Genomic DNA, 27,351 nt, shown 5'->3' with positions numbered 1-27,351 from the left:
GTTAAGTCATAGAAAGAGAGACAGCTGCTGATGGGCAGGTTATGGAATCAGTCCCTACAATTCAGTTATGACAAGCACTGGGTTCTTTTCTTTTACATCAATTTCATTTGTTTTAACAGAAAGCCAGAGATGCACAATACTGTAACCTGGAAGCTTATATAAGGCAGCAGAAAGCATCACCCTAGATTGGACAGACTAAGTAAGGTCTACTTTTGGCTACGCTAGCAACTGGCTAGAGCCCATAGCATTTTGCCACATGAGATATAAAAGCAAGGATCCACAGCAAGGGAGGCAAGTGAGAAATCAGTGACGTGGTGATGTGTGACTACATGATAGGAACACACGACAAAATGAAACCCCCGATGCCCATGGATTCAATTCCAGTCAAGTGAATTAAGGCTACTAGATCACTGGCTGCTAGGAAGAGTCCATTCCAATCGAGCAGTAAGGAACCGATTCCCTCTTGAAGACACAAGGAAAGGTTTAGAGGAAAAGCAAGTTCTTGGAAAGAGTGAAGCACACACATGCACGTTGTCTCTGAGCTGAGGAAACTGGAGAAAAAAAAACGAAAGGGAAAAAAATAAGAGGGATCAAAGCAATCCAACTGCAAGGCAAGGCAGGTGTTTGCTTCCAGTTCACAGTATCGCAGTTAGTGGTACAGGGAGGTCTACGTAAGTGGTGGAGAGCACAAAGGCTGCCCAGAAGAAAAGGGAAGAAAGAAGTGGTCACATGACAACACAGCATTGACAGCGCTTTTTCTTTTGGGTACCTGGGGCTGGCTCCGTGGCCAGGCTTTCTTCCTTCCCTTCGGGGGATGAGGGCTCTGTGGTGTCTGAGACGGGTCTCCCGGACACCAGCTCAGCTGCGTTTCCATCAATAGTGGACACATCTGTCACCGTCTTCTCCCTCAATGACTTCTCATCGTCTTCATCAATGAGGACCAACTCAGCCTTGATGGTTTCATCATAGCCTAGCACCTTCTTCGTCTCTTCTTCATCCTCGATATTTTGGTAGCCCATGAAAATCATGGTGACGGGCTGATCCAAGTTTGCCTCCGGCCCTTCAGTGCTGGGGGCTGGAGCCTGCTGCCCTGGGTTCCCAGAAGTATGATCTTTCCTAGACTTATGGACCATTTCTAACTTGGCTTCTTTGCAGAGCATATGTTCCTTAGGGTGGCTGAGGCTCCCATCTGCAACCACAGTCCTTTCTGACACGTACCCTCCTCTTAAGCTTGATTGTCCAGCCTTCTGAATAAGCTCTTCTACATCCTTTGAGCTTAATTTGTGCACTCCGTTTTCTACTATGGTGCCTCCTGAGTGCACCTCATACACTACTTTGGTACCATCATCAAAGACTTTGACTCCTCTCTGATGGACCCCCTCTGGGCCAATGGTGGATGTAGAGAGAATCTTGGTCTCTCCTGTTTGTTTGTCTTTCTCCACATTAATTTCCATGGCGTACACAGCTTGAATGAAAACAAGAGAAAGGAAGTGCATGTTACAACAAAAAAAGCCAGTGAATGGTTAATTGCCAAACAGACACAAAAAAGGTGCTGTGCCCTTTCTAGTCTAGCTGCCAAGCATCTTGAGCGTTAGGGTGAGTGCATTGTGGACAGAGGTGGCTATATATGTGTTTTAACACAGCAGCTAAATGCACTGGGAAGACACATGTACAGAGTTACCATATCTCAATGGCACGCACACTTCCCAGGAAGATGAGCTAAAATAAGGCCACGAGCGACTGCTGAGATCCAGTGTGACACATTACAGGGAGGCTGACAACATGCAAGTTTACCTTGATCGTGAGCATACCTTAGGCTTACAGACAATTTTAAAGCCCTTGGTTAAGATGTAACCTAGTTCCCAAACCTTAAATCTCTTTTAAAAATTCTTTTACAGAGTATTCTACTGTTCTTTAGACATTTCCCTTTTCTGTAATGAAGGTTACACAAAGGGTTTTGCAGGTGGCACATGGCCATCCTCTACTGTACTCTAAAAGGGGATATTTATAAAAATTGAAAGCTATGAAAGGAGTCAGATTATATGCTCTGTAAGCTTCAGTCACTTTGTTAGGTTTCTAAGATAAGAACTAGAAAAAGAACAGACTAGAGGTGGCGTCAACCCACGACACTGCAATTTGAGGACTATACTCACAGAAAGCCTCTTTCTTCCCCCATGCACGCGCTGCCAAGTCCTCGAGATTCTGCCCCATACTTCCTTCCCATCTGCCGCCTTCTTTCTGTTCTACTGCCGCCACTCAATCTGAGACACTACTTCCTCTTCCCTAGATATCACAAGAGCTTCCTACATTGGACCTTCCCAGGTCCAATCTTGGCCTCTCTAACTCATCTCAAATCCTGCTGCTGGTCTGAGCTTCCTAAGAACCAGCTCTTTCCTGTCCTGTAGACTTACATGACACTCCATAATTTCAAATCTATTACCTCAGAGACTCCCTGTGAGGCACATGGCCTGGATGGGAGGGAACTGGGCCTCAGACCCACTGAGCCAACTGTCCCCAGACACCCTTTCCCTGAATGACCCACAGATACATCAAACTCTGCAGCTGCAAAACTGAATCCATCTTCTCTCAAAACTCCCCCGTAGTCTTGGTATGAAGTAACACCAGCTCCACTACCTAGTCTTTCAAGCGAGGAGCCTCAGAATCATACCTGATTTTTCCTTTTCTTCCTAATTACCCAGAGTCAAACAACTGCTGAGACTAATTCTATTTCAGATCCATCCCCATGCATCTCCTCACCACTATCTCTATCACTACTGCCTTAGACCAGGCCCTCTTCGGCACAATTACCTGTGTTCGATTTTTAACTGCTACTTCTGTCTTTTCATCGCCAGTGGGCCAAAGACAGCTGAGGCCCCGTTTTGCAAGGCCAGAGGAGCAAAGAATGGTCTTGACATTAAAAAAAAAAAAAAAAAAAAAAAGTTAAAAAAAAAGGAAGGAGGGAAAGAACTTAAGAAAGAGAAAAGGAAAGAAAGAATTTAAGAGAAAAGGAAAAAAAAAGATATGCGACGGAGACCATACGTGGTCCACAAAGTCTAAAATATTTATGATCTGGCCCTTTACAGAAAAAGTCAGCTGATCCCTGCTAGCCTAGGCTCCACCCTGCCCACAGAGCTACCTTACTTACAAACCTTCTGTTGGCTCCTGTGTCTGCAGAGGGTAAACACCAAACTCCTTAGCTTGGCATGTGATTACCTTTGGCATTTATCTGCAATCTTCCTTTCTTGTCTTGTCTTGCGGCCCCTCTCATTCCACATACACTCCGGCCATAACAAAGTTCTCACTATTCCCAAGACATCCCCCCATGACTCATCCCTGTGCCTGCTGTCCCTCTGCCTAGACTGCCTTTTGTCCCTCCTCCACTGGCAGACCCTAGAGTCCTATGTCACACCTCTGCTCATCATGGCCGTTGAGTCCCTACCTCTTTCTGAAGAACTACAAGTTCCCCAACTGTGTTAAAAAGATCCAAACTATCTTTCCAATCACATATTTCATTGCTTCCTTTCCCTCTAGAGCGACCAAAAAACACCATCTCACACCTAACATTTCCTGCTTTTAAGATTCCCTTCTCTTGAAAAGTCCTTCTTTTGAGTTTCTTTATATCCAAATATGACTCATCCATCGATGCCCAGGTCAACAGCGCCCTCTTCCATGAGCTTTCTTTGATCGTCCCATCTCTAAGTCATCCCTCTCTTCTCAAGATTCGCTGAACACTTCTTCTAACCCTCTCTGAAGGCACTTAACACTTTCCACGCAGTAATATAATTATCTGTGGGAATGTTTTATTAGCTCCATAGATTCTTAGGATCCTTGAAGGCTAGTTTTTTGCCTGACATCTTTCTATGATTCCCCCTCCCTCCCAACACCTACCTTAGAACCTTTTGTAGAAAAGGTACCTGCTATACATACCTGTGAAACCGTTGCTACTAACTGAAAAGTCTAACTTGTTGTTTTAATCTAGTCACAAATACTTTATATAATTTGACACCAATGAAAAGGTACACACAGTGATTAATGTTTGTACTGGTTAAAAAAAATAGCCAACAGTATTATTCCATCTGCTTGTGTAATAAGATACAATCTGATCACGGTTAACACTTAACTAAAAAGATTTGAAGCAAAATCCAATGCTCGATTTTTCATTGTGTCTGTTTTGAAACTTTCACTTGCTCAGCACAAAGATGTTGAGTTTCCTTAAGTGACACAATGGGAGGCCAACCAATATTTGTCATAGAGGTACATGAGATCACACAATGACGGTGATATCAAGAGAAATATCTGTTTCTGTTATTTCCTGATTTTCCACAAAATGTGTTATCAAAGAAATAGAATAGGTATTTAAAATTTTGCATGGGCTCCAAAAGCCCGTTCTTTAAATATTACATTTATATTAAAAAGCACAATTTGGGGTTAAAATCTTATGTCCTATCACTATTAACACACTCATGGGACATATTTATAAATAAGAAAGGTAATAATGATTGTCAGTTATAGATACAACACCACAAACATCCAGTAATATATGAACCAAATGATACATTGAGCTGCAATCAATACAGAGTATGGAATAAAATATTTCTATTTTTATGTCCATATCTGATAGGATACAAATTATGAACACAGGAATCTTTAGGGATGTCCCTCTCTCACTCTGCCCACCAACGAGAATGCTGTCATTTTTGGTCCAATTTTCCCTTTTCTGCCATTATAATCCCCAACCTCATCTGGTCCTTGCCTGTTCCTAGAATCAGAGACTGGATTGAAAGGAGGGATGAAGAGAAGGTCTTTGCTAGAACGGTTAAGTAGATCCATACAATAAAGAGTTGAGAAAGAAGGAGTTGAACATGGAAGAGACAGTGAAAGCTGTGTGGGAGAAAGATAGGGAAGGAACATTCTGTGGCCGTGGATGATGCTTTGGAGAATTATATGTGGATGGAAGTAAAGGGAACATAAGTGCTCTGGGTGGAGATATGAATTGGATCCCTTTTAATATCCTTCAGGAAATACAGGTAAAGAACAGAGTTTCTTTTTAGTGGGTTTTCTTTTTTTTGTCTGTGATTTTAAGCTGTATTTTGTTAAGTGTGACATGGCTCTGGAACTGAACCACAAGTGACATGGATTCATTAGGGTTACAGATTCATAGTTATATTTATATGTTATACACTGTTCTTTCAGTATTTCTAGAATCTGAGAGCAGAACACCTTAAGACATTTTTATAATAAAAGAAACCTAGATATGTTATGCCATAGAAGACAACATCCATATGTATTTTTTTTCCCCCAGATAAGATGTTGGGCTTCAAAGGAACCACAGATTTTTAGCAGGTTTCTTCAGGTTTGGTCTCACATACCTTGTCTGCCTTCACTCTCTTCTCTAGTAAGGGGGAGCCAGGCAAACACTTCGAGAAGCTCTGGTTCACACAAAGGCAATATTTTTGTTTGTTTCCAGATTTATTGAGATATTGTTGACATATAACATATGTAAGTTTAAGATGTACAATGTGATAATTCAATATACATATATACTGCAAAATGATTACCAAAATAAGGTTAGTTAACCCCTTCACCCCCTCACATAACTGCCATTTTTAGGGCTGGTAACTTTAAACTTCTACTCTCTTAAGACAATACTTAGACTTTATGGATACATATATGAGAATGTTATTAGACATTCAGAAAACCACACAGGAAGTGTGAACATTTATCTTAAATGTGCTGTTTATGAATAAGTATTTCTATTTTGCTCCAGTTCTCAGCCAATAATATCCCAAATGTGAACGAGGGTGGATATGAGCCAGTAGGAAAATAAGACTTACATTTTAAATTCAATATTTTGTTTACAAGGCATGCACACAATTTTTAAAACTCGTCTGCTTTTTACTCCTGCCAAGTAGCGTATACCAAAGACCTCTCCTCTCCCTTACATCATGCCCTCATCTCTAACCACAAAGAACACTCTGGAATCTGCCCTTTTCTTTCCTCAAGGCTCCCCATGCCACAGGTACACAGTGATGAGGATCGTTAAGGGCTTGTTATCTAAGCTCATCTTATTGAAAAAAAATGAGGAGGGTGGTACTGCTCAGGGGAGGAAACTTTCTGGGGAGCCCTTGAAAGAGATTTTGAAAGAGCCCCATGAACAAAAAGAAAAGTATTTGAGGAAGGACCAGGAGACAGAGAAAAAAGAAAGAAGACAGTCCAATGGACATTGCAATGATGGGATGACTGAAATTTGGAAGTACGTCTTTATAAAATGATATATTTAATTATCGCACCTGACACAAGTAAGGAGAGGGGGGCACCAACTGGCATGATTCCATTTCAGGATCGAGACAACAGCACACAAGACAGGACTCTGTGCTCCGTAAGGACAGAACCATTCAATCACTGTTAAATTTGTCAACCCAGGCTGCTCCCAGCTCACTTCCTTTGACTCACTGTGACCAGTGCGCAGAAGAATAAGGCTGAGGGTCCACGTGTAAAGTATAAAAAGACGCGCCCCACTGTCGTCAGTCAGTAAGATGGGAGGTGTTGGGGGAGGGAGAAAGACAGTAAGTCTGAATTCCTATTCAAGTCACATCCCAAGTTGGGGCCTCATTTTTCCCATTTGTACAATGAAGGGTATTTTTTTTTTAATTGAAGTATAGTTGATTTACAATGTTGTGTTAGTTTCGGGGGAACAGCAAAGTGATTCAGTTATACAAATACATATATATACATATATACACATATGTGTGTGTGTGTGTGTATAAATATATATATATATGGTATCCAGCTTTGATATTCCATGGTGCCATGAACAGCCTGTGTGGCTTGTGAGTCAGTGATGTGTCAAGTACTAGACGAGGGTGATAGACAGCCAGACCAGGACCACCACCCAGCGGTGAGATCACCCCCAATATAATGATCGTCAAGTAGCTGGCATTACACATGGAATGTGGAAGAGAAACAATACATATGCTTGGCTTACTAAATGAACATACATATGTACAGTCTTACCCCTTTGAGTATATGATTATACATAGACATTTATGTTCACTCCTTCTCTTGAGGTTGGAGATATAAAATTGGCATTGTGATGTCAATAACAATGAAAATGAGGACATTCATTCAGAGTGGACCCTCCCTCTCATCCCAGAGGGCAATCTCTAACTTCAAAAACCAGTAATCAAACATTTCTTCGAATCAACTGTTTTCCCAAGACACTGTGGTTTCAACAAAAATAAGTCAGCAAGGGCATGATGCTGAAGGACAACAAAGGCCAAAGCCAATTCTCATATCGATTTTGCTTCAGTCTTTTTGGTCAAGAAGGGCAGTTTTCAGCCTGAAAAGTGCCAGAAAGAAATTGCTAAGAGGTCATTGAAACCCAGATGAGTAGAGAAGATTGGAAAATGACAAAGCACCCAGGGATACAAACGCTGTCAGTGCTTTCGGCCCTGGGCCCCAGTTCCCGTATCAATGAATTTGTCTCAAGGATTTTATATACCAGGAAAGGCGCTGGAGGCAGTGACTCAAAGTTCTGATTTTCAAAAATGAGAAGGAAGGAATTCCATAAACTACATAGAAACAGCTTGACATCAGGGCTGGCTGAATTCTAGAGTTAATTTTCAAAGAGCAGAAGCTAGGCACATTAATCTCATTTTCTTTTTTCTTCAAGGTCTCTAGGCAGATTAGGCAAATGCCAGAGATACAGCATATCTGGATCATCAGAAAGCCCCTATGTCCTTAAGTTGTCAAGGCAGAAACACGTGCCTTGAATATCAGGACGATTGCCAGAACTTGTCACTGGTTGAAGGGCCATGCCCCATAGGTGCCGAGTGACGATTCCCAAGCGCCAGGGGATCCCTAACGGCGAGCTGCAGGCCTCTGACTTTGGTTCCAACTGTTCAACGTCTTTATCAGGGAAATGATGATAAATAATGCAAGTGTGCTTTTCAGATCTGAGACGATAATTAACTGAGAGGAAAAGTTAGTGTCTTCGGAGCCACAATCGCAAGCTGTAAAAACCCGGACAACAGAGAAGACAGTTTTCTCCTTTCAGAACTGTTAAACCCTTTATTCAAATGAAATCTAATGCAGAAATACAATATGGAAACACAAGCGCCGGGGAGCTGCTGTGCTTGAAATGGGAGAGAACACCAGGGACCTGACTGCCAAGTCCCCTCACCTCAAGCCCTCCCCACCTTCCGGAGGCTCCTCAGTGACCCCAGGCCCCCCGACACTCCCGAGGGACACTTTAACAGAAGAAATTTAATAGTCATGTGAAATCTCCTAAGGCCGACAGGTGCATAGCTCATCCTTACTTTTGCCTCTCGAGATTAGAAATAAAGGATTTTGTGGGTTCTTCTGCACGTGATAAGGTGAAGCAGTATGTGTGCAGTTGTGGGGAACAGACCGCTCGTCGCCACTGAAATGATTCTGGAGTGGTGGGTCCACTGGACAAAGGAAAGGAGGCCCAGTAGTGGCACATGTCACATGCCTCTGCGGCTTTACCTTAGAGCCCGAAGCTGGAAGGCTATGATGGCAACCAAGTGAGTCACATGGTCTGTGGCATCAAGCCCCGCTCTGTGGGGTGACAGGCTCAGCCCAGAGTGCGCACGCTCGGCAGCTCTGAGCCTCGTACTTCAGAGACAAAGCGGGGAGCGTTCAGAGGGGAGGGACACGCATGGCAGAGGGTGTCAAAGCAACCTCATCGTCTCAGGACCCACTGAAGAAACCGGGGCTGTGGGTATTAAGGGGATGGAAAGTGAGGACCTGGGAAAGACAGGACCTGACTGCCATTTTCAACTACTTACAGGGAAATCAGAACTTAGGTTTGTTCTGAGGGGCTCCAGAGGGCAGGATAAGGACCAATGGGTAGAAGATGAAGGCAGCAGACTAATGAGAGTTCCATCAGAGGAAGCACTTCCCAATTGTCAGAACCAATTATAGACAGGATGGGCCACCTGGAGGGAGACCCAGTCTCATGGTGGGTGACTGTGGTTTTTGAGGGCCTCTTTGCAGGGCTTCTATCCCCCGGATTCCATGTTTGAATGAGGGATTGGAATAGATGCTTCCTGAATCTGCAAAGCAATGATTCTAAATAAATTCCCATTTATACAGAATCTAAAACCTCCCAAACTCCAAACAATCGGATATTTGTCATAATACTGAGTAATGACCGGTGACATTTATTAAAATGGCCCTAAGATTGCACAAATTTCCAAAAGGACGTTCCTAAAGCAAGATGGATTATATCTAGGAGAAAGAATTCCATTAACGGTGAGTGCCATTCACGCTCTGAGTAGTCACTGTTAGCCATAACTGACAATTAATCTGGATGTTCTACTTCAAAAACAGCCTGGGCAACGCAGTTAACCACATCAAAGGCAATTCCTTTCAAGACTGTGCGTCTGTGTATTTCCACAGGAGATACATTTATGCACATTAGTTCTTAACTAATAAACAAAAATACATGTAAGCTTATTTTTTAGAAGATTTTGAGCACATAATACTTCTTAAAAAATGCCTTTGCTACTTGGATCTTTATGTTTTTACAGTATCTCTGAAGATGAAGGATGCTAGCTCGTAACAGTATGTGTATTCTTATGCACACAGCACTACAATCCCAGCAACAGAACACTCTTGAACTTTACATTGCTTGTCTACCAATCCTTTTCATATCTCTTAAAAATCAGTCCCCACACACTGCCCCTACCCCACCTCCATGAGCCGATCCATTAGTTGGGTCATACTGCATGTCCTGTGAGGTGCAGAAACATGTGGGAAGGGGCTGCAAAGCTGTTTATGCACAGCTATTGGGAACTACCAATACTAATAACAAGCAGGGAGGTATGTGACTTTTGAAGAGTTATTATCCCCAGCTGGTCTCAGAAGTGCATTTTGGAGCACTTAAAAGAATCCACAGCTTAAGTCACTGCCAATGGTTCCTTTGTAGCATGACTGTAGGCTGCAAGTCTGGCTTATCCTTTAACTATCCGGGGATCTGTTGGCCTGGCCTGGGTTTGACCAGACACAATTTACAGTCCTCCCCGCCTCCCCCCACCCCAACTCTAGAACCCCGTGAGTCTGTATGTAAAAGTAACACGATGCTAGGATGTTTACAGAGACACTTGGTAGATACTGAAATTTAGTCAGTGCGCGTGACAATTATGTCAATACTTGCTTGCCCTTTTATTTTACTTTTATATTAAAATAAGGAGGGACTATTTGCTTCATAAAATATTCAGGTTGGCCTGTACAAAGGATTTCCTCTGACTCAACGGTCCATGATTATTTTGTCTTATAAAAGGTGTCCTTAGGTGACTTATTTTAAACATAAATTTACCTAGATTATGTAAAGCATAATCTGATGTTCAGATTCAAGTTCACCTACATTGTCACGAACTGTACAACCTTGGCAGTTCATTTTTCCATTCAACCCCGGCCCTCAGTGCAATTCTGTGAAGAGCAAAAAGATCGGTATAGAGATTTATTGTTCACGGCTGTCCAGTTCTGATTTCCGAGGCACGTTCGCATTGAACAGAGGAAAGCAGAACTCTCTATATGCTTTACACTCACAAGTGTATTATTTTCTAAAATCCACAATTGTGAGAAACATTAGCAAGAAACATATATTCTTTAAGTTGCTCCTTTTATTTCCCAAACATACCATAGTAGTTAAATAACTCCAGAAATGGGAAGACTTTGAGAATATATATGTTCACAATATACACACAGCTCGACTCCCAAAGGATTCCAGCAACATACTCATACGCTTTGAAAATACTTTCCCTCCAGCTTCCTGGCATAGCTCATTTGATCTTGTACTATTCCAATATGGAAAATAAAATTCCCTGGAGGCAGAGTGCAAATGAACTTTAAGAATGAGGACAGCTATAAAGACCACAAACACAAGACAGACTCCTCTGAAGTGGGAAGAAAAATGCTTTCTGATTTTCTCAATACTCCCTCCCCTTTGGTCCTCAGACACCCAGCAGGGCCCAGTGCCTGCCCTGTGTGGCCACTCTACATCTGAAGCTGTGCTGAGGACAGGGTCCCCCCTATGTAAGGATATCTGGGCAACCCTCATTATTAAAGCTCAGAGAAACGCAAGCCCCATGGTCAGTCCTGGCATCAAAACCAAACAGCTCCCCAGGACTTACCAGCTGCCCTGCTGGTTCCGTCCTGCCCAGGTGACGGTTGTGCTGTTCGTGAACAGAGGATTGGCAGGTCGGGGAGCTGGGAGGAAATGTAATTTACTGCATCTGGTAGCAGAGAACAGGGAATACAATTAGGCACAGTGTTGGGAGGCCCAATGGGTTCACTGCCGAGACAGCAGCTTGTCTGCCCTACATAATGGACCACAGAGGCGGCCACTGCAAGAGAGGATCAGGGTAAACAAAGACCAGCATTTGCCCAGTGACTGGTATTCAGTAGAGTAGCTGAGGTAGGAGAGATCCTGGCCAGAGAGCTCAAGCCCCAGGACAGCTCTATGTATTAAAAGATTCATCAGAAAGCTCTAGATTCTAAGAGTACAATGAGTTCAGGGGGGGAAAAAAAAAAGAGACAGAGAGATGGACTAGTGAGAGCCATTATAAATTTGGTGGAATTGGCCAAATGTGGGACCTCAAACTAGAAACGTGCCTTAAGCAGAACTGGAAAAATAGCTTTATGTGCCTGATTCATGCAGAAGACTAATTTTGTAGGCATTTAAAAAAATATTCCAGAATTTATCCCACAATTTCAGTACTTCTGGCTGGTGTTTCAGCTAGAAAATCCTGAGATTCCAAATAACAGCACCCAGTGAACTCACCATGAGCTCAGTTGCAAGAAATGAGGCCGTGTGACAGAGGGAGACCAGCTCTGCTCGGGAAAATACCTTGAAAGCCCACTTAGGGAGATGGAGGACACGGAAGTCAACAGGCATGCCAAAGTATTAGAGGAGAGGAGGAAACCACTGATGTGAAACAAGGAGAAGAATCTGTGTATCCCCCAGAGAGAAGTGGGAAAGCGAAGGAACATTCTAGAAAGCTGGGCTCTAGGTGATGTGATTCCTTCCTTGTGTCACGGCCACATCCCAAAATCCTGGAATGTCAATCACTCATCAATGATCACATGTATCTGCTTACCGCATACTTCCACTGAATGGCCCATAGTCACCTCATGCTCAACATGTCCAAAATGGAGCTCCCATCTCCGCTCATCTGCTGCTTCTCCTGTACAATGTACTGCAGCTCACTGGCACCATAATTCACCCAGGATCCTGGGTGGTGTCCTTAACTCCCCCTCCCAGTGGCCAGTTAGTCCCTAGCCTCTACCCACTTCCCGCATCTGTCCCGTCCTGTGTATCCCCATCGATACGGCCTTAGTTCTGGCAGTTTCTTTTTTCCCTTTTAAATTTCATGAGGAGAGGACTGCAGACAGACACCAGGTTAGGATTAGTTCAGTTATATGGCCATTAGACCACTGCTGACTCACGTGTGTCTGAATAACCCAGAATATACTGACATTGGACCATCGTGTTCTGTGGGAGTGGATGGGGTGGAGTTTCTCTAAGAGAATGGGTTCGTCTATATCAACCCTTTGGGGAGACAGAACAGGAAGTCAGGAGTCAGCAGGCAGGCAGGCCCTGGGTTGGAGTGAGGCTCTGGTTACTGTCTCTCCCTGGGGCCTCATGTGTGCTGGAGTTGGGCCCTGGGTCGGGCAGACATGGTTGAAGGTCCTTCACTGCAAGGAAGGAAGATGGCCCTTTGAGATGATGGTGGGCTGGGAGATGGCCATGAAGCAGCCTGTAGGGGCCCTCTGAAAGGGGCCTGGATTGGAGCCAGAGCCTCTGAGTGTGGCCACATGTCCAAAGTTGCCCATTATTCTCCATGTCGAGCTGCCCTGCCAGCGTTCCTCAAGTTAGGTTGCAGCCTCTGCTCTCACTCTGGGGAGCTGTGGGAAGGGTCTGGGCCCCAAGGTAGCACAAGGCAGGACCAGAGATAGCAGCAGCTGGGGGTAAGTGGGGCTTGAGCGGGTAGAGGGAGATTGCTAACAGTGGCCCATGGGAAGGAGGGAGCAGCAGTGTGGGGTTAGAGAGACAGTTTAGGGGACAAGAGATGACCAGAGCAAATGTGCAGAACTTCTGAGCTTCCCTGAGGATTTCCAGAAATCCGTGGAATGGCAATCACAGTAAATCTGACTTCCTGCATTCACATGAGATGGAGACTCAAGCCGTTAAGACCAGGTAAGACTCTGTGGACTGGTCACACGTGTCTAGTACATCCTATGCTACATATAGAATTTCCAGGACATCTTTGCATTCTGAAAGTTTTAGCAGCCAGAAATAAAAGCCACTCACAGGTGGGGAATTCTTCATGTGATTCCTATTGCTTACGTTTCAGGCTCCCCGAGAGGCTGCTCCCTGCCAGATGTGAGTGGGTGATGGAGTTACCTTTGCCCAGTGGTCACTGGCTACAGGCTTGAGGACAGCAGCTCTTGTGGGGCTGGGGAGCCATGGCTTCTGCTAAGAGATAAAGGGGTGGCGAGGAGTGGGGCATGAGGAAAAGGACAGGGCAGCCCCTCAAAATATCATTAAGTAGTAAACCCTAAGGTTCTGTAGCAGGGAGGGTGTCTGATAGACCAACACAAGGAATAAGAAACAGGGCCTCCGAAGCTTCCACAGGGAGATGTCTTCATGTGGCCTCAGTCAGTAAACTGCCCTCTTCCTGCCAAAGTCAGGGTGGGCTATCATGCTTCTTCCCACCGCCCGAGAAGGCAGAGAACAGCCACTTACAGAGGAGAGATGTAACGTGAGTGCTTCTCATTAGTTCTGGCACTGCTGAAACCGTTATGAAGAACATAAACAGCTAAAGCTAGAGGAGCAAAACTGATGAAAACTCTCCTGAAATCGTGGCTTCTGGGCAACTGAAGACACACTGAGCTGTCCCAACAATTGGTATGAAGGTGTTTTTTTGTTTTGGGTTTTTTTTTGACCACACCCTGTGGCACGCGGGATTTTAGTTCCCCAACCAGGGACCGAATCCGTGCCCCCTGAAAAGGAATTGCAGAGTCTTAATTACTGGACTGCCAGGGAAGTCCCTGGTATGAGGGTTTTGATGTGGGAAAGATCCCAGGCCACCCCAGACTGGGATGGGATGGAAATCTACAAAGATCAGTCTCAAACAGCAAGGATGAGATGGGCCCAGGACAGACATTTTCCTTTGCCAGCTCTGGCCAAGGGTTTCACACCAGCTCCTCGGTGGGTAAAGAACAGAGGTAGCTCTAGGTACATACCACATGCAATTTATACTTACACAAAACACTGTGCCTATTTAGGGCAGTAAAAACCACCCACCCAATCGATGAGGACTCTGCCATATAACAAGTGTGTATGTGGGGTGGGGTGGGGAGGAAGTGAGGGGGGGTCAGAATGTATGTTGCCAAGAAATTCTACTCCAGATTGGAATACATTGCTCTTGATTGCCAAGGCTACCATGTAGTTAAAAACCATCGGTGATCCAGCAGTCCAGTACCTTTGTTTTCTCTGAAAAGCACAGGGAGACATGCACAGGGTACCTGAACAGCGGTCGTTACACATGCACACGCTAGCTGCCGACTCCTTGGCAACTCATTAAACTGGAGACGCTTCTGCTGATTATCTGCAGCCTCTGGTCCAGTTATATAATTTCAGTTGGGCCTGGATTCTGTAATCATCGTGTTTCGGAAGTTGGGTATTTGTCCTAAGCATCATTATTCTACAATCATTTTTTTGTTAGGTCTTAGTAACAACAATTGGTTGATTCTAAGAGGGTCTTGGCACTTTGAAATCAAAGAAAGAGAAAAGATTTAGACATCCCAAAGTCCCTCAACTGGATGTGCTTCATGATGAGTTTTTACCCTCAGACCACAGAGTGGCCTATAAACACTGACTGCATTCTTGGAAGGATGTGCTCCCTCCTTCAAACTTTTCTTTGCCAGCAGATTGGTGTAATGGAAAGGTCTCCCCAGACTTAGTTATAACCAGACACAGTAGGAATCATCATCCAGGGTGACAAGGCCATGGAAACTTTTCCCTGGCCACTTCTTGGGATCCCTGAGACTTCTGCATCCTTTTAAGCCTGAGCTCACCCATCCTGTCAAAAAGTGATGAAGGATGGAATCATGAAGGTGATTTTTCTCTGTAGGTTCCCTTCTCAGTCACAGTCGTGTTTCTTACCATCTTTATGAACTACTTAGGCGAACAGGTGAAAATAGTGGGAAGTACACAGTACAGGCGGAAATGAGAGAAGTTCAGGGTGAAAGCGAAAAAGAGAGCAGTGAGAGTTTATAACATGGCTTCATGGATGCTTGTTAACAAGTCGTAGACTACATGGGTCTCCATGGCCCACACAGCTTTCCCTGGGACATGACATGCAGGCTCCATCCTTTCCCTAATTAGAGAGAGAAGTCTAGGAAAGGCCCTGGTTTGAGAGAAAAAGAAGTGAAAGCATAAAAAGTTGATGTGGGGCTTCCCTGGTGGTGCAGTGGTTGGGAGCTGCCTGCTGATGCAGGGGATGCGGGTTCGTGCCCTGGTCCGGGGGGATCCCACATGCCGCGGAGTGGCTGGGCCCATGAGCCATGGCCGCTGAGCCTGAGCATCCAGAGCCTGTGCTCCGCAACGGGAGAGGCCGCAGCAGTGAGAGGCCCGAGTACCGCAAAAAAAAAAAAAAAAAAGTTGATGTGGACGCTTCCGATATGTGGGTATCTGTGGGTCGATGTCTGACACTGTGTTACTGCTGATCACTTACACGGCCTCTGGGCAGCCCTAGCACGAGGGAAGCCCGCTATCCTTCCCATGCTGCCACCCTCAACTCCCCATAGTAGGCAAGGCCACCTCTTCAGTCCATGCTCCACCCCCAAAGCACAGAACAAATGTCCTGATTTGGCCACACCCTAGAAAAGGTTCTAGAACTACTGAAAGTCTTCCTCCTGGAGTCCCTGCTTGCTCGGCCCTGACTTGCCTCTGAGCATATGCGCTGGACACATGAATTTAATTTAATACCTTCCCAAAGATCGCCCAAGGAGCCAAAATCCAGATCCCCTGCCTTTTACTTGCTGCAGGGTGGCGGGGAGAACCCAGACAAACCAGTTTTTTTGTTTGTTTTCTTTTTTGCTGAAGTTAGAATTATCGTGATTGCAAGGATCTTTGCTAATCCAGAAGAATGCATTATCCGTCTCTGCATTTTAAAATCTTTAACCATACATTTCCAAAAGACATTGGGAAAACACTGATGCCAACACTTATTCTGGCTCCTGATCATCTTCCTAATTTAGAGGTTGACCTCATAAGAATCAGGTGAGCAGATGGTATCTGATCTTCCGACAAGTCCCGGCATTTTAAGACAAGTCTAGCTGAGGGCCAGAGGGAAAGAGGGAATCAAGTGGTTTGCATGAGTTTGTAGCTAACAGAGGAGCAAGGTGAAGGCTGAGAAGCACACAATCCCAAGTTCATCACATGGCCCCAGTGAAGGAGAGCGGAGGGGAGGGGACGGGAGGGGAGAGCAGAGGAAGGCCCACTCCTGCCAGGGTGGGGTTCAGGAAGCTGGGGCCCTGCTCCCACCCTTCACGTGCTCCTGGCCAACCATGCCCCACAGGGAGGGAGGTTCTGCCCAGCCCTGTTTCCCTGGAAGGCTGGAGAAACTGCAGTTTTGATTCAAAGTAAAACCAGAGGCCTTAGGAAGGTTTCCTAAACATCAGATGATGGGCTCCTGCCGCATACTGTAACCTGGAGACCTAACCACCAGCACCAGTGGCCTCATCCCTACCAGGGAACTGGTCCTGAGGCTGGCACTCTTGGCTGAACATATTTCAAGAGAGATCAAAGCAGTGAACCTTGGGGACCAAATGGGAAGGAGAAGAGCCAGGCCAACTGTGTAAGCCTGGAAAGAGTTGGTCAAGAAGCAGTCCTTGAAGAGGAGAGGCTGAGGAGACGGGGGGCGTGGCCCTCCTGAGCACCCACAAACGGCACTTCCCTTCTTTCTGATGCCCTTACAAACCAACACATCGCGTCTCCTGGTGAGCCTGTGTTAATGAAACCCACTAAGCTGATGGATGAAAACATTCAGGTACAGATGGGGAGAGAGCACTTACACTTACCTCCATCCGTACTGGAGAAGCTCTGTGGAAACAAAAGCAGGGCAGAGCGTCACTACACACGTGGGGAGATGACCCCTCACTCATTTAACCCATCTTTCTCCCCCAGAACTTGACTGTGGTGGGCAAACCCCATGCTTTCTTTCCTTCTGGGAAATTTGTTTGGGATCCTGAAATTTAAGGGAAAGGTTTACCCTTCCCACCTTACCCCGAATTTCTCCTACAAGAGATATATTTCAATTATTCAGCAAATACCCTGGGTTGTGTTGGAGAAATGACATCAGAAAATCCCACCTTAAAATGAATGTGATTAGACTGCTTTCCTATCAACTGTTGGGTACCTGGGGAAACATGTGTTATAAAATGGAGGGAGGGTCCTGAGTGATTCACAGCCTGCTGGCTTTATGGATTCTCCCTTTGCTACACAGTACCGTCTGTTTTCACAGACAGGCATACCTCATTTTACTGGGCCTCAATATTGCATTTTTTACAAACTGAAGGTTTTTGACAACCCCCAGTTAAGCAGATCTGTCAGCACCATTGTTCCAACAGCATTATTTTTAATTAAGGCGTGCATATTTTTTTAAACACATAATGCTATTGCATACTTAACAGACTACAGTATAGTATAAACATAACTTTTATATGGACTGGGAAACCAAAAAATTCATGACATGCACTTTATTGCAACATTTGATTAATTTCAGTGGTCTGGAACCAAACCTGCAATACCTCCGAGGCATGCCTGTACGGTAAAATTTCATGTTTCACTGATGCTTTGTTTTTGGAGTTCATGCCCATTTGATATGGTTTTGTCTTTGGCCTTTTTATAAAGGAAAGACTTCAAGCCACAGGGAGTCTGTTTAATCTGCTTCGTAAGAATTGGTTTTAGAATTCTAGGGTCTAATGGGAGATGACTTTTCAGGCATTAGGCATATAAAGGGTTTGGACCGTAGGGAGATGGGGTTAATTTCATGACTCTTCTCTGTGCTTCTGGTGGGCCAGGTGGACCCACCCCTGAAGACAGGCCACTCTCAGCTTCAGAGATGGCACTGGTCCTCACGCATCTGCCCCTCAGAGTGTGTGGCTTAGTCTTCTCATCAATACCAACCGGCCTTTTCTCCAATTGGCACCATTCTACGAGCGCTTACTTCCTCAGGGATATAACTGAGAAGTCACATTTGTTTCCTTCACCTTCTGAAAGTCCTTGAAGGATTTTTCTGTCTCCTTTAGTTTCTCTAGGATGATTTGCTCTTTGGCAGATATCTGGGACTCTTCACTTTCCAGTGCTTGTATTTCCTGTTCCAGCCTGGAAAACACACAAACAGAGGACAGGTTACTCTACTGTCCTGCCACCCCTGGACCAGAGAGCAGCTTCTTCCTGCTGGGTGACTTCCTGGCGGTCTGCATTTTACATGATGCTGTGGTGCCCGGCCAAGGCTTTACCTCACAGAGCATCGTGTGTTTCCAGCTTTGCCACTAAGCAGACACTGATCAAAGGAAACCAACCCAGAGGTGCTGCCACCAGGTCACTGCTGCCACTTTGCAGTTTGCTTTGGGGCCTCCCCTTCTCTTCACGTGTACATTCTTAACTTGGAGGTAGATGGTTTTGCACAGCATAGGACACACTCTCTTCTATCTCAGAATAACTGCTCCTCTGTCAGCTTGGCCACAGGTGAAGAGCCAGTCTTGCTCAAAGGGTATATGTTGCCGAGAAATGGCTGATGGCCAGTACCCTTGGGAACCTGCTGTCACCTTCCTCAGTGGCCTAACCTCTACTACCAAGAAGACAGGAGATGGAAGGGACTGATATGACTGCCCCCACTCTTCTGAAACTTTCCTCAGTTTTTACAACCCTCTTATCTATTTCCTGGAAAGGAAATTTCAGCACAGCCAGGAGACTCTGGGAATATTCCAGAACAGCAGCTACAGTGATGATTTGGGGGAAGTCTTGGCAGCTCTATTCTTGCAATGAAATGATAGTAACAACCATTTAACTTTTCTTGAGCACTAAATCTGTGCCAAGAGCTGAGCTAAGAATTCATATGGATTATTGTATTTAACCTTCCCAATGACCCTATGACCCTATGAGCCGGGAATTCTCATTTTACAGATGAGATCATGAAGGCTTGGCTTGGTTAAGGAACTAGTTTACTGGTGCAGAGCCTTGAGGCTAGGGTTCAAGCCAGGAAGTGTAACTCTAGACCCTGTTCCTAACCGGTGCTAAACTCTAGCCACATGGGCTCTACAGTACTTCACATATGCCCTGCCTTGTTACACACTGAGTGTGCTGGTATACTAGGGTGGTGCTGGAATGCACCAATGTCTTTGGAGGTTATGAAGGGATGGATGTTCCCCGCCTACAGGACTCCAGATCATTATGCTTCCAAATCGTTTGGTCTGAATTTATCATTCATTCATTCAGTTCTGCTTTTGGTCTCCTTCCCTGTGTCGGGCTGGAAGCTTTTCTGCAGAGTCTATGCCTGCCTCCCCCTGCTCCTCTTCCATCTTCTAATCTGCTGTTGGGAACTGGCTAGTGAGATCTTCTGAGGGGTAAGGAACACCAAGATACAGCCATGGGATTTTTGCACTGTATCCCTCAGAGGCCTTTTCTGTTTCCTTACTAGGCATCAGAAAAATGACCTCTGGATGGATAAGACTTTGCAGCAATTACTCTGGGTTATGAAGACAAACACTGTGTGTAATGGTGTCCCCTCCAAATGAACACAGCTTCAGATATACTGATCATTTCCCTCACAGTAAAAGTGGCAGTCCTTCTGATGACAGCATCTAGCCTCCTAATACCTATAGAGCCTCCATTCTTACCAATAAGTCTACTTCATTTTATGCTTTAGACAGAGCTACTCCTTATTTGTCCATTTGTGCCCCATGATTTTCCCTCCTTCAAGAAACTCATTTCTAAACCCTAACCATTTTTGAAGTCTTAACGCAGATATCATCCACCCCATGAGGCTTTCACAGATTCACCACCAGGAAATAATAAGACCAGAGGTCTTATCAAGTCTACTATATGTTAGTGCAATGGTTCTCAACCAAGGTGCTTTTGTCCCCCAGGGCATATTTGGCAATGTCTGGGGATATTGTGGCTATCCATCACTCAAGAAGAGTAGAGTTGGTGCTACTGGCATCTAATGGGTAGCAATTGATAAACATGCTACAAAGCACGGGACACCCCCCCACAATAAGGAATGATTTGCGCCCCCCCAAAATCAACATTGCCAAGGTTTAATAGTTCTAAACTCTGTGTTAGAGTATACACACATTGTTAATTTCCCCTACTAGAGTATAAATTCATCATGGTGAGGGCACAAATGCTCAATACAAGTATGTTGAATGAATGAAAAAGCTGAACCAAGTTGCAAAAAAGTCATAGCTCAGCCAAGATGAGATCTTCAGGATTTCTGAGACCCAGGTAATTCTTCAGCAAGCTTTGACTTGAGAGGCTGTGTGTGGGCTGAAATGCAAACAGAATCTAGAGGAGACGGGCCAAGCAACACCAATATATAAACAAAGAGATATCAACCTTTGCTGTTCCAAATGTTCAGCAAACCTTTTACACACATCTGTGTAAATTACTTTGGGAGGAATCAAGGAAAGGAATATAAGCATGGAATAGGGACAACTCAAATGATCTGTAAATGGAACTAATTCACTGGGTAGAGGAGCTCTGGGCTAGAGGTTTCCTGGTGAGATTGGATGATAGCACTGGCCAGGTGAATTCTGAGCAGATTTCATCTGAATCTCAAAAAACCGAGTATCTCAGTAGATATTTAGGATGTGGGTAGATTCCATTATTCTAAAACAAATTCCCTCCCTTCCCCCTTCACCTCCATGGGAAGAGTATATACGCCCCCGACCCACTGATGTTGGGTCACATGATTTGCTTTGGCTTCATGGTGGGCGGGATGTACTTCCCTGACCCTTTGGGTGCAGCCATGTGACCTGACTTAGCCAATGGGATGTTAGCAGACATGACACAAACAGAGGCTTGGAATGTGTTTGCCCCGTTGGGCTTGTCCTCTTGTGCCTCTGCTGGCACCAAGAGAACAGCTTCTCTGGGCAGCTGCTGTCCCTTCAGCCTGCACCCCAGAAAAAACACATGGGGAGTGGACAGGAGCCCAACCCAGAGTCAGAAGCCATGCCCAGTCAGACCTGCACCTTCAATTAGAGCCACTCAGCTAAGCCCAGCCTAGATCAGCCAACACCCAGCCTACTCCTCACAGAAGTGTGAGCAAGTACAAATGATTTTTGTTTTAAACCACTGAGTTTGAGAGTAGTTTGTCAAAGAGCACTATTGTGACAACAGCTAACTGACACAGTTCAAACATGTACCATAATGTTCACTGTAGCACTATTTACAATAGCCAGGACATGGAAGCAACCTAAGTTTCCATCGACAGATGAATGGATAAAGAAGATGTGACACATATATACAGTGGAATATTAGCCATAAAAAGAAATGAAATTGAGTTATTTGTACTGAGGTGGATGGACCCAGAATCTGTCATACAGAGTGAAGTAAGTCAGAAAGAGAAAAACAAATACCATATGCTAACACATACATATGGAATTTAAAAAAAAAAAAAAAAGGTTCTGAAGAACCTAGGGGCAGGACAGGAATAAAGACACAGATGTAGAGAATGGACTTGAGGACATGGGGAGGGCGAAGGGTAAGCTGGGACAAAGCGAGAGAGTGGCATGGACATATATACACTACCAAATGTAAAACAGACAGCTAGTGGGAAGCAGCCGCATAGCACAGGGAGATCAGCTCGGTGCTTTGTGACTACCTAGAGGGTTGGGAGGGAGACACAAGACGGAGGGGATATGGGGATATATGTATACGTATAGCTGATTCACTTTGCTATACAGCAGAAACTAAAACAACACTGTAAAGCAATTATACTCCAATAAAGATGTTAATAAAATATACATATGTGTATGTTAGAGAGATATATATTATATATGTGTGTATTATATACATCATATCCTAATGATATATTTCCTAATAATATATATCTATATAAATATATGTATATATGTATGTGTACATATATCCCAATAATACCTGAAGCTAAAAGATTAGAAAGACTATAATCTACCCCTCTCCCCATTTCCCCCAATCCTTAGAGAAATCAGGATGGATACAGAGCACCTCTTCATGAGCGTTAAGTTCGAGAAAACAGGAAAATATCCATGGTAGTTGTCTCTGGGTAATGAGCTATTGGGTGATTTTAATTTTCTTCTTTATACTTTTCAATATTTACCCAATTAAAAAAAAACCTCATGTATTCCTTATCTAATCAGAATAAAAACAGTAAATCACTTAAAAAAAAAAATGCCTCCTCTGGCCTAGCGCTGAGAAGGCTGCCTTTCACAGGCTGTGGCACTGGAAAGGAGCCGGGGTCCCAGCTTCTCCTGGGTCGAGTGAGGGGTTAAAATGGGCACAGTATCGATTTACATTCAATTCAACCGACACTGACGGAGCTTGTCTGGCTGGACTCAGAGTCAGGCACTACAAGGGATTCTGGAAAAAAGTTGGGTTAAAAATATCTGACTTGGGGGCTTCCCTGGTGGCACAGTGGTTGAGAATCTGCCTGCCAATGCAGGGGACACGGGGTCGAGCCCTGGTCTGGGAAGATCCCACATGCCGCGGAGCAACTAGGCACGTGAGCCACAACTACTGAGCCTGCGCGTCTGGAGCTTGTGCTCCGCAACAAGAGAGGTCGCGATAGTGAGAGGCCCGCGCACCGCGATGAAGAGTGGCCCCCACTCGCCGCAATTAGAGAAAGCCCTCACACAGAAATGAAGACCCAACACAGCCAAAAATAAATAAATAAAAAATATCTGACTTAAAAAAAAAAAAGGCTGACTATAAGTAACTCACTTCTTCCGATGAAGCAGGCTCAAGTGATTAAGAATTCTCTGTGACCTGATGCCCACTGGCTGGCCCAATTGTGTCCACTGCCCGGGCCCTATGGGTTTCAGGGCTCTTGGCTATATAGATCAAGTGCTAAAGATTTGGGTCGTGATACTGTGTAACTGAGAAGGAACGGAGAGAGAGAGAGGAAAAAAAAGCAACAAAACTAGACTTTCACGATAACACCGCCTGAGTTTCATCCAAAGGGAATGAACTCAGGATATCGACAGCTTATATAAGTCTGAGTGAGTCAGATCCAAGCAGCAGCTTTCTCTACACATGCACATGTGGGCACTGGATGGCCCAGACTGACAACTTTTCGTGGAAAACCTGAGTCCCAGGGCTGAGGAGCTTCCCAAGAAACCGAGTGTCATGGGGTTAATAAGAGTCATCCCAGTTGGGCTAGAAATGTCAATGTTTTGTAGTTTCATGACCGAAATCTAATGCAGTCTTCCCTGGAGGAGCCAAGCTAAAAATAAAGAATTGGCAGGAAGTGTAATTTACGCTCAAGGTTAACCAAGGCTCCTTAGGCTGAGACAGGTGCATGTAACAGCCTCTGACTGGCTTGCTCAGTTTCTCCTGAGCAAGCAGCAGACTGTAATAGACAGTAAAGAAAGGTGACACACTGCAGCTGTGCACGTTCAATCTACTGGCGATGAGGTTGCAATCCTGGCCAAATGGTCTCATAAAATCGACCTAACCCCAACAGACCTTCCTAATGGGAAAATACAAAGGACCTATGGCGCTATAAGGTGCATCGATCATTCTCTCATTTCAAAGTCCATGTATATATCCATCCATCCAACTTAATGCAAGCACCTTCCTTCCATCAGGCACTGCGCTGAACATCAGGGACAGAGAGCTAAATCAGCCACGGTGTCTGCTCGGGCGAGCTCTTGGTAAAGTAATGAGAATAGCCAAGTAAACACATAAATTTCAAGAGAGCCCAAAAAGAGCTGGAGGAAAGAACAACGATTTGGAAAAGTGTCATTTCCTCAGGGGACTCCAAGTTGCCTGCCCAAGATCTGTTCTCCCCTACTCCCATGCTAAGAGAATCTTTATTTTGTGGGGGATATGTGGCAATGTACCCAGCTGAAAATTTACACACCCAGCTTCCTATGCATAGAACGGTGGCCACAGGACAGTTCTGGCCAATGAGATGTATGTAAACATTATTGGGCGAGACTTCTGGGAAAGCTGGCATATGCCCTCGGCCTTTCCCTTCTTCCTGCCTGGTACAGGGACCTGGTGCTAGAGAGATGTATTAGCTTCCAACTGCTGCTGTAACAAATGACCACAAACATAGTAGCTTACAACAATATCAACTTACTATATTACACTTCTGTGGGTCAGAAGTTTGACATGGGTATCAACAGGCTATAATCAAGAGGGGGCTGAGTTGTGTTCCCTTCTGGAGGCTTTAGGGAGGAATCGTTTCCTTGCTTTTTCCAGCTCCCTGAGGCCACCCACAGTCCTTGCCTCATGGCTCCCTCCTCCATCGTCAAAGTCAGCAATGCTGTAGCTCTCTGACCATCCTTCCCATCTCCCTCTGACTCTCTTCTTCTGCCTCCTCTCCACTTTTAGGGATCCTTATGATTAGACTGAGCCCACCCAGATAATCCAGGGTAATCTCCCTATGTTAAAGTCAGCTGTTTGGAGAACTTAATTCCGTCTATAACTTTAATTCCCCTTTGCCATGTAACCTAACATACTCACAGGTTCTGAAGGTTAGGACGGAGACATCTTTGGTGGGGGGGGGGGTCCATTACTCTGCCTACCATAAGGCATATGATGCTGTAGGTGGATAGTCATCTTGTGTCCGGAAGGGCAAGAGTCTGCTAAGGATGGCTGAGTGTGCAGAAAGAGAGAAATTGCCTGGGTTCTAGTTAGCACCCTGGAGTGACTACACCAACTCTGGACAGCTCACTCCAGATTTCTTGCTGTGAGTTTAAGCCACTATTGTGATTACAGCTGAACGCAATTTCCAACAGATACAAAGTGGTGAGAAAAACCTGACTTGAGTAGGTGTTATGTTAGCCGGGTCTTGAAGGATGCCTTCATCGGGTAGAAAAGAGAAGAAAACGTGCCAGGCAGAGGAGACAGCACAGACCGAGGCCCAGAATATAATACATCCCTCCCTCACCCAGGAACATGTGTCCTTGCATGGCCTTTTCAATCATTGCACACTCTGCCCTCCAACGGACACAGCTCAGCAAGATGCCTCAGAGAGGTCCCCAATATTCCTGTCCCTCGTCCCCATTGCTCACTTTGTGCTCTCATTCTGCTGGGCCTGGACTGGGCCAGAAATACCTGGCCTTCCAAGCCCTGCTGGGACCCTACCTTCCCTCATCTGCAGTGGGAGAAAACAAGGCTCAAGCAAAGAGAGATGAGAACAAGAGAGGCTGAGTGAGAGGGACCCTGGCCCATTGATTCTCTAGCTCCTGCTTCCCATGATTCTCTGCGGCACCTCTGCCCTTCTTACTTATAGGAGCCAATCAATGTTCCCTTTGCATGGCATTTCTCAGTGGAATCCAAAAGAGTACAGACTAATACAAACTGGGTTTCCAACAGTCTTACTGTTTGGAAAAGGCTTTGCCTATAAACTCAGGTGTATTTCATTTTTTTCTTTCTCCATCAGTGATGGTTAGAATAATTGTTATGATACTAACAATTCTAATATTGTTTTTGTTATGTATATACTGCTTATATGTAACAACAGTAATAATGAGGAGGATTTTTGAGTGCTTACTATGTGCGAGGCACTGTTCTAAGTGCTTTACATGCATTATGATACTTAACCTTCACAATATCCTATGAAATAGGAATTCTTTCACTCCCATTACACAGATGAAAGACTGAGATACAGAAAGCTACTGACTTGCCCAGGGTCACAAAGATAATGGGGCCAGGATTTGGACCCTGGTACTGGAGAACCAGGACTCTTTGCCACTGCTTTCGACTATCTCCCTAGGACCAATTCCTCCCTTTCCCTCACTTCCTCAAGAATGCATAGGGCAACACAATGGATTTTTCACGCTCACAGAACCACAGAAGGTCAGGCTGTAAGTGGAAGCCATTTAATCGCATGGATTTCCAGAAACATGAAGCCCCTGAACTGTTCTCCAACCAGCAGTTATCCTACCTCTGCTTGAAATCCTCTGCACACAGGGAATTCACCACCTCCCAAGGCAGCCCTTCCCTCTTGGAACATGCTCACCGTCAGCACTGGTCAGCGACAGCTAACCAGCTTTCACTCATGGTCTGAGTTCCATCCCTTGGAAGTGCAGAGGTCAAGTTCAGCTAACACCCTGACTTGTAGGCACTCCATTTGGGAAACGGGAAGACTCAAGGCAAATGGAACTCACTACTCAGTGGGGAGCATGCATGATACGAACTGGGGCCCAGAAGTGGGTGGGGGGCGGTGGAAAGAGCAGAAGAGGAAAGGGGAGAGTGACCAAGAGGAAGGGGGACTTCTGGGCTTCTTCACGGAGCCAACTCAGCACCAGCGAAAAGCTGAAGCAAGGGGAGCGGTAAAGGAACTTCACAAAATCCTGGGGACCCTAAGGACATTTCTGAACAAGCCCTGAGCAAGACCAGTCTATTCTTCACAATGGACCCATTACAGCTTTCCTCACTGTCGAGGGACATGGGCCCAGGTCACACACATAAACTGTGAACAGGCCAACCATGGCTGCTCAGGCGACATGCATTAGAGTCTTAGTAAATACTTCCAGAATGAAAAGGAGATGCTGACAGACCGGCCCAAGGTGCTGAATTCAGGCCTGTTCTCTCCCCTAGAACTGCAATTTCATAGTTGAGCAGTCAGGTGGGGTGCCTGTCTGACCAACCTGCCAAAACAAGAACCTCAGGGAGAATGTTTGCTCTTCAGAGGATAGAAAAGCTGCCCGCCTCTTTATGCATCCAGCACAAGCCTGTAAAAGAGGCTGTGAGTTGGTCACCAATTCCCATCCTCCCCTTCTTTCAGTGCGACGTAACCCCTACAGTTAAGCTGGGCACAGGGCACACAGAATAATGTGCACACTCCCTAGCATCTTTTGTAACCATGGGTAGCATATTCTGGCCAAAGGGATGTAAGTCAAAGTGTTGTAGGGCAGCTTCTAGAACCTTCTTTAGCCCTTTTTTTCTTTCAGCCCTTCCTTCATCCTTCTGCCTGAAATGCACAGGTGTGCAGGTGAAGCTCTCACTGTCATCTTGGACTCTGAGAACAAAGACGGGAGAGGGCTAAGCTGGAAGAAGGCTGGGTCCCTGCGGGATTCCCGGCACACAGCCACCAGACA

The 27,351-nt window shown here is 45.2% G+C and overlaps 1 protein-coding gene across 2 annotated transcripts in view; it reads right to left on the bottom strand.

The window, feature by feature from the left end:
- PALM2AKAP2 (PALM2 and AKAP2 fusion) overlaps nt 1-27,351 on the bottom strand; it is a 615,632-nt gene that overhangs the window by 214,825 nt on the left and 373,456 nt on the right. For both annotated transcript variants that reach the window (XM_089913542.1, XM_022579084.2), the window contains 4 exons: nt 18,307-18,421; nt 17,116-17,137; nt 11,160-11,261; nt 770-1,465 (listed from right to left, as the gene is read on the bottom strand). In XM_089913542.1, coding sequence (XP_089769668.1) covers nt 770-1,465; nt 11,160-11,261; nt 17,116-17,137; nt 18,307-18,421 — 935 coding nt within the window. The remainder of the gene's footprint in view (nt 1-769; nt 1,466-11,159; nt 11,262-17,115; nt 17,138-18,306; nt 18,422-27,351) is intronic.

This window comes from Delphinapterus leucas, chromosome 6 (assembly GCF_059928025.1).
Source record: "Delphinapterus leucas isolate spDelLeu-1000000601 "Yukka" chromosome 6, BTC_Dleu_Yukka2, whole genome shotgun sequence".
In the NCBI taxonomy this organism is placed as follows: domain Eukaryota; kingdom Metazoa; phylum Chordata; class Mammalia; order Artiodactyla; family Monodontidae; genus Delphinapterus; species Delphinapterus leucas.
Note: the sequence above shows the minus strand (reverse complement) of the source record. Positions and strands in the feature narration are given on the sequence as shown.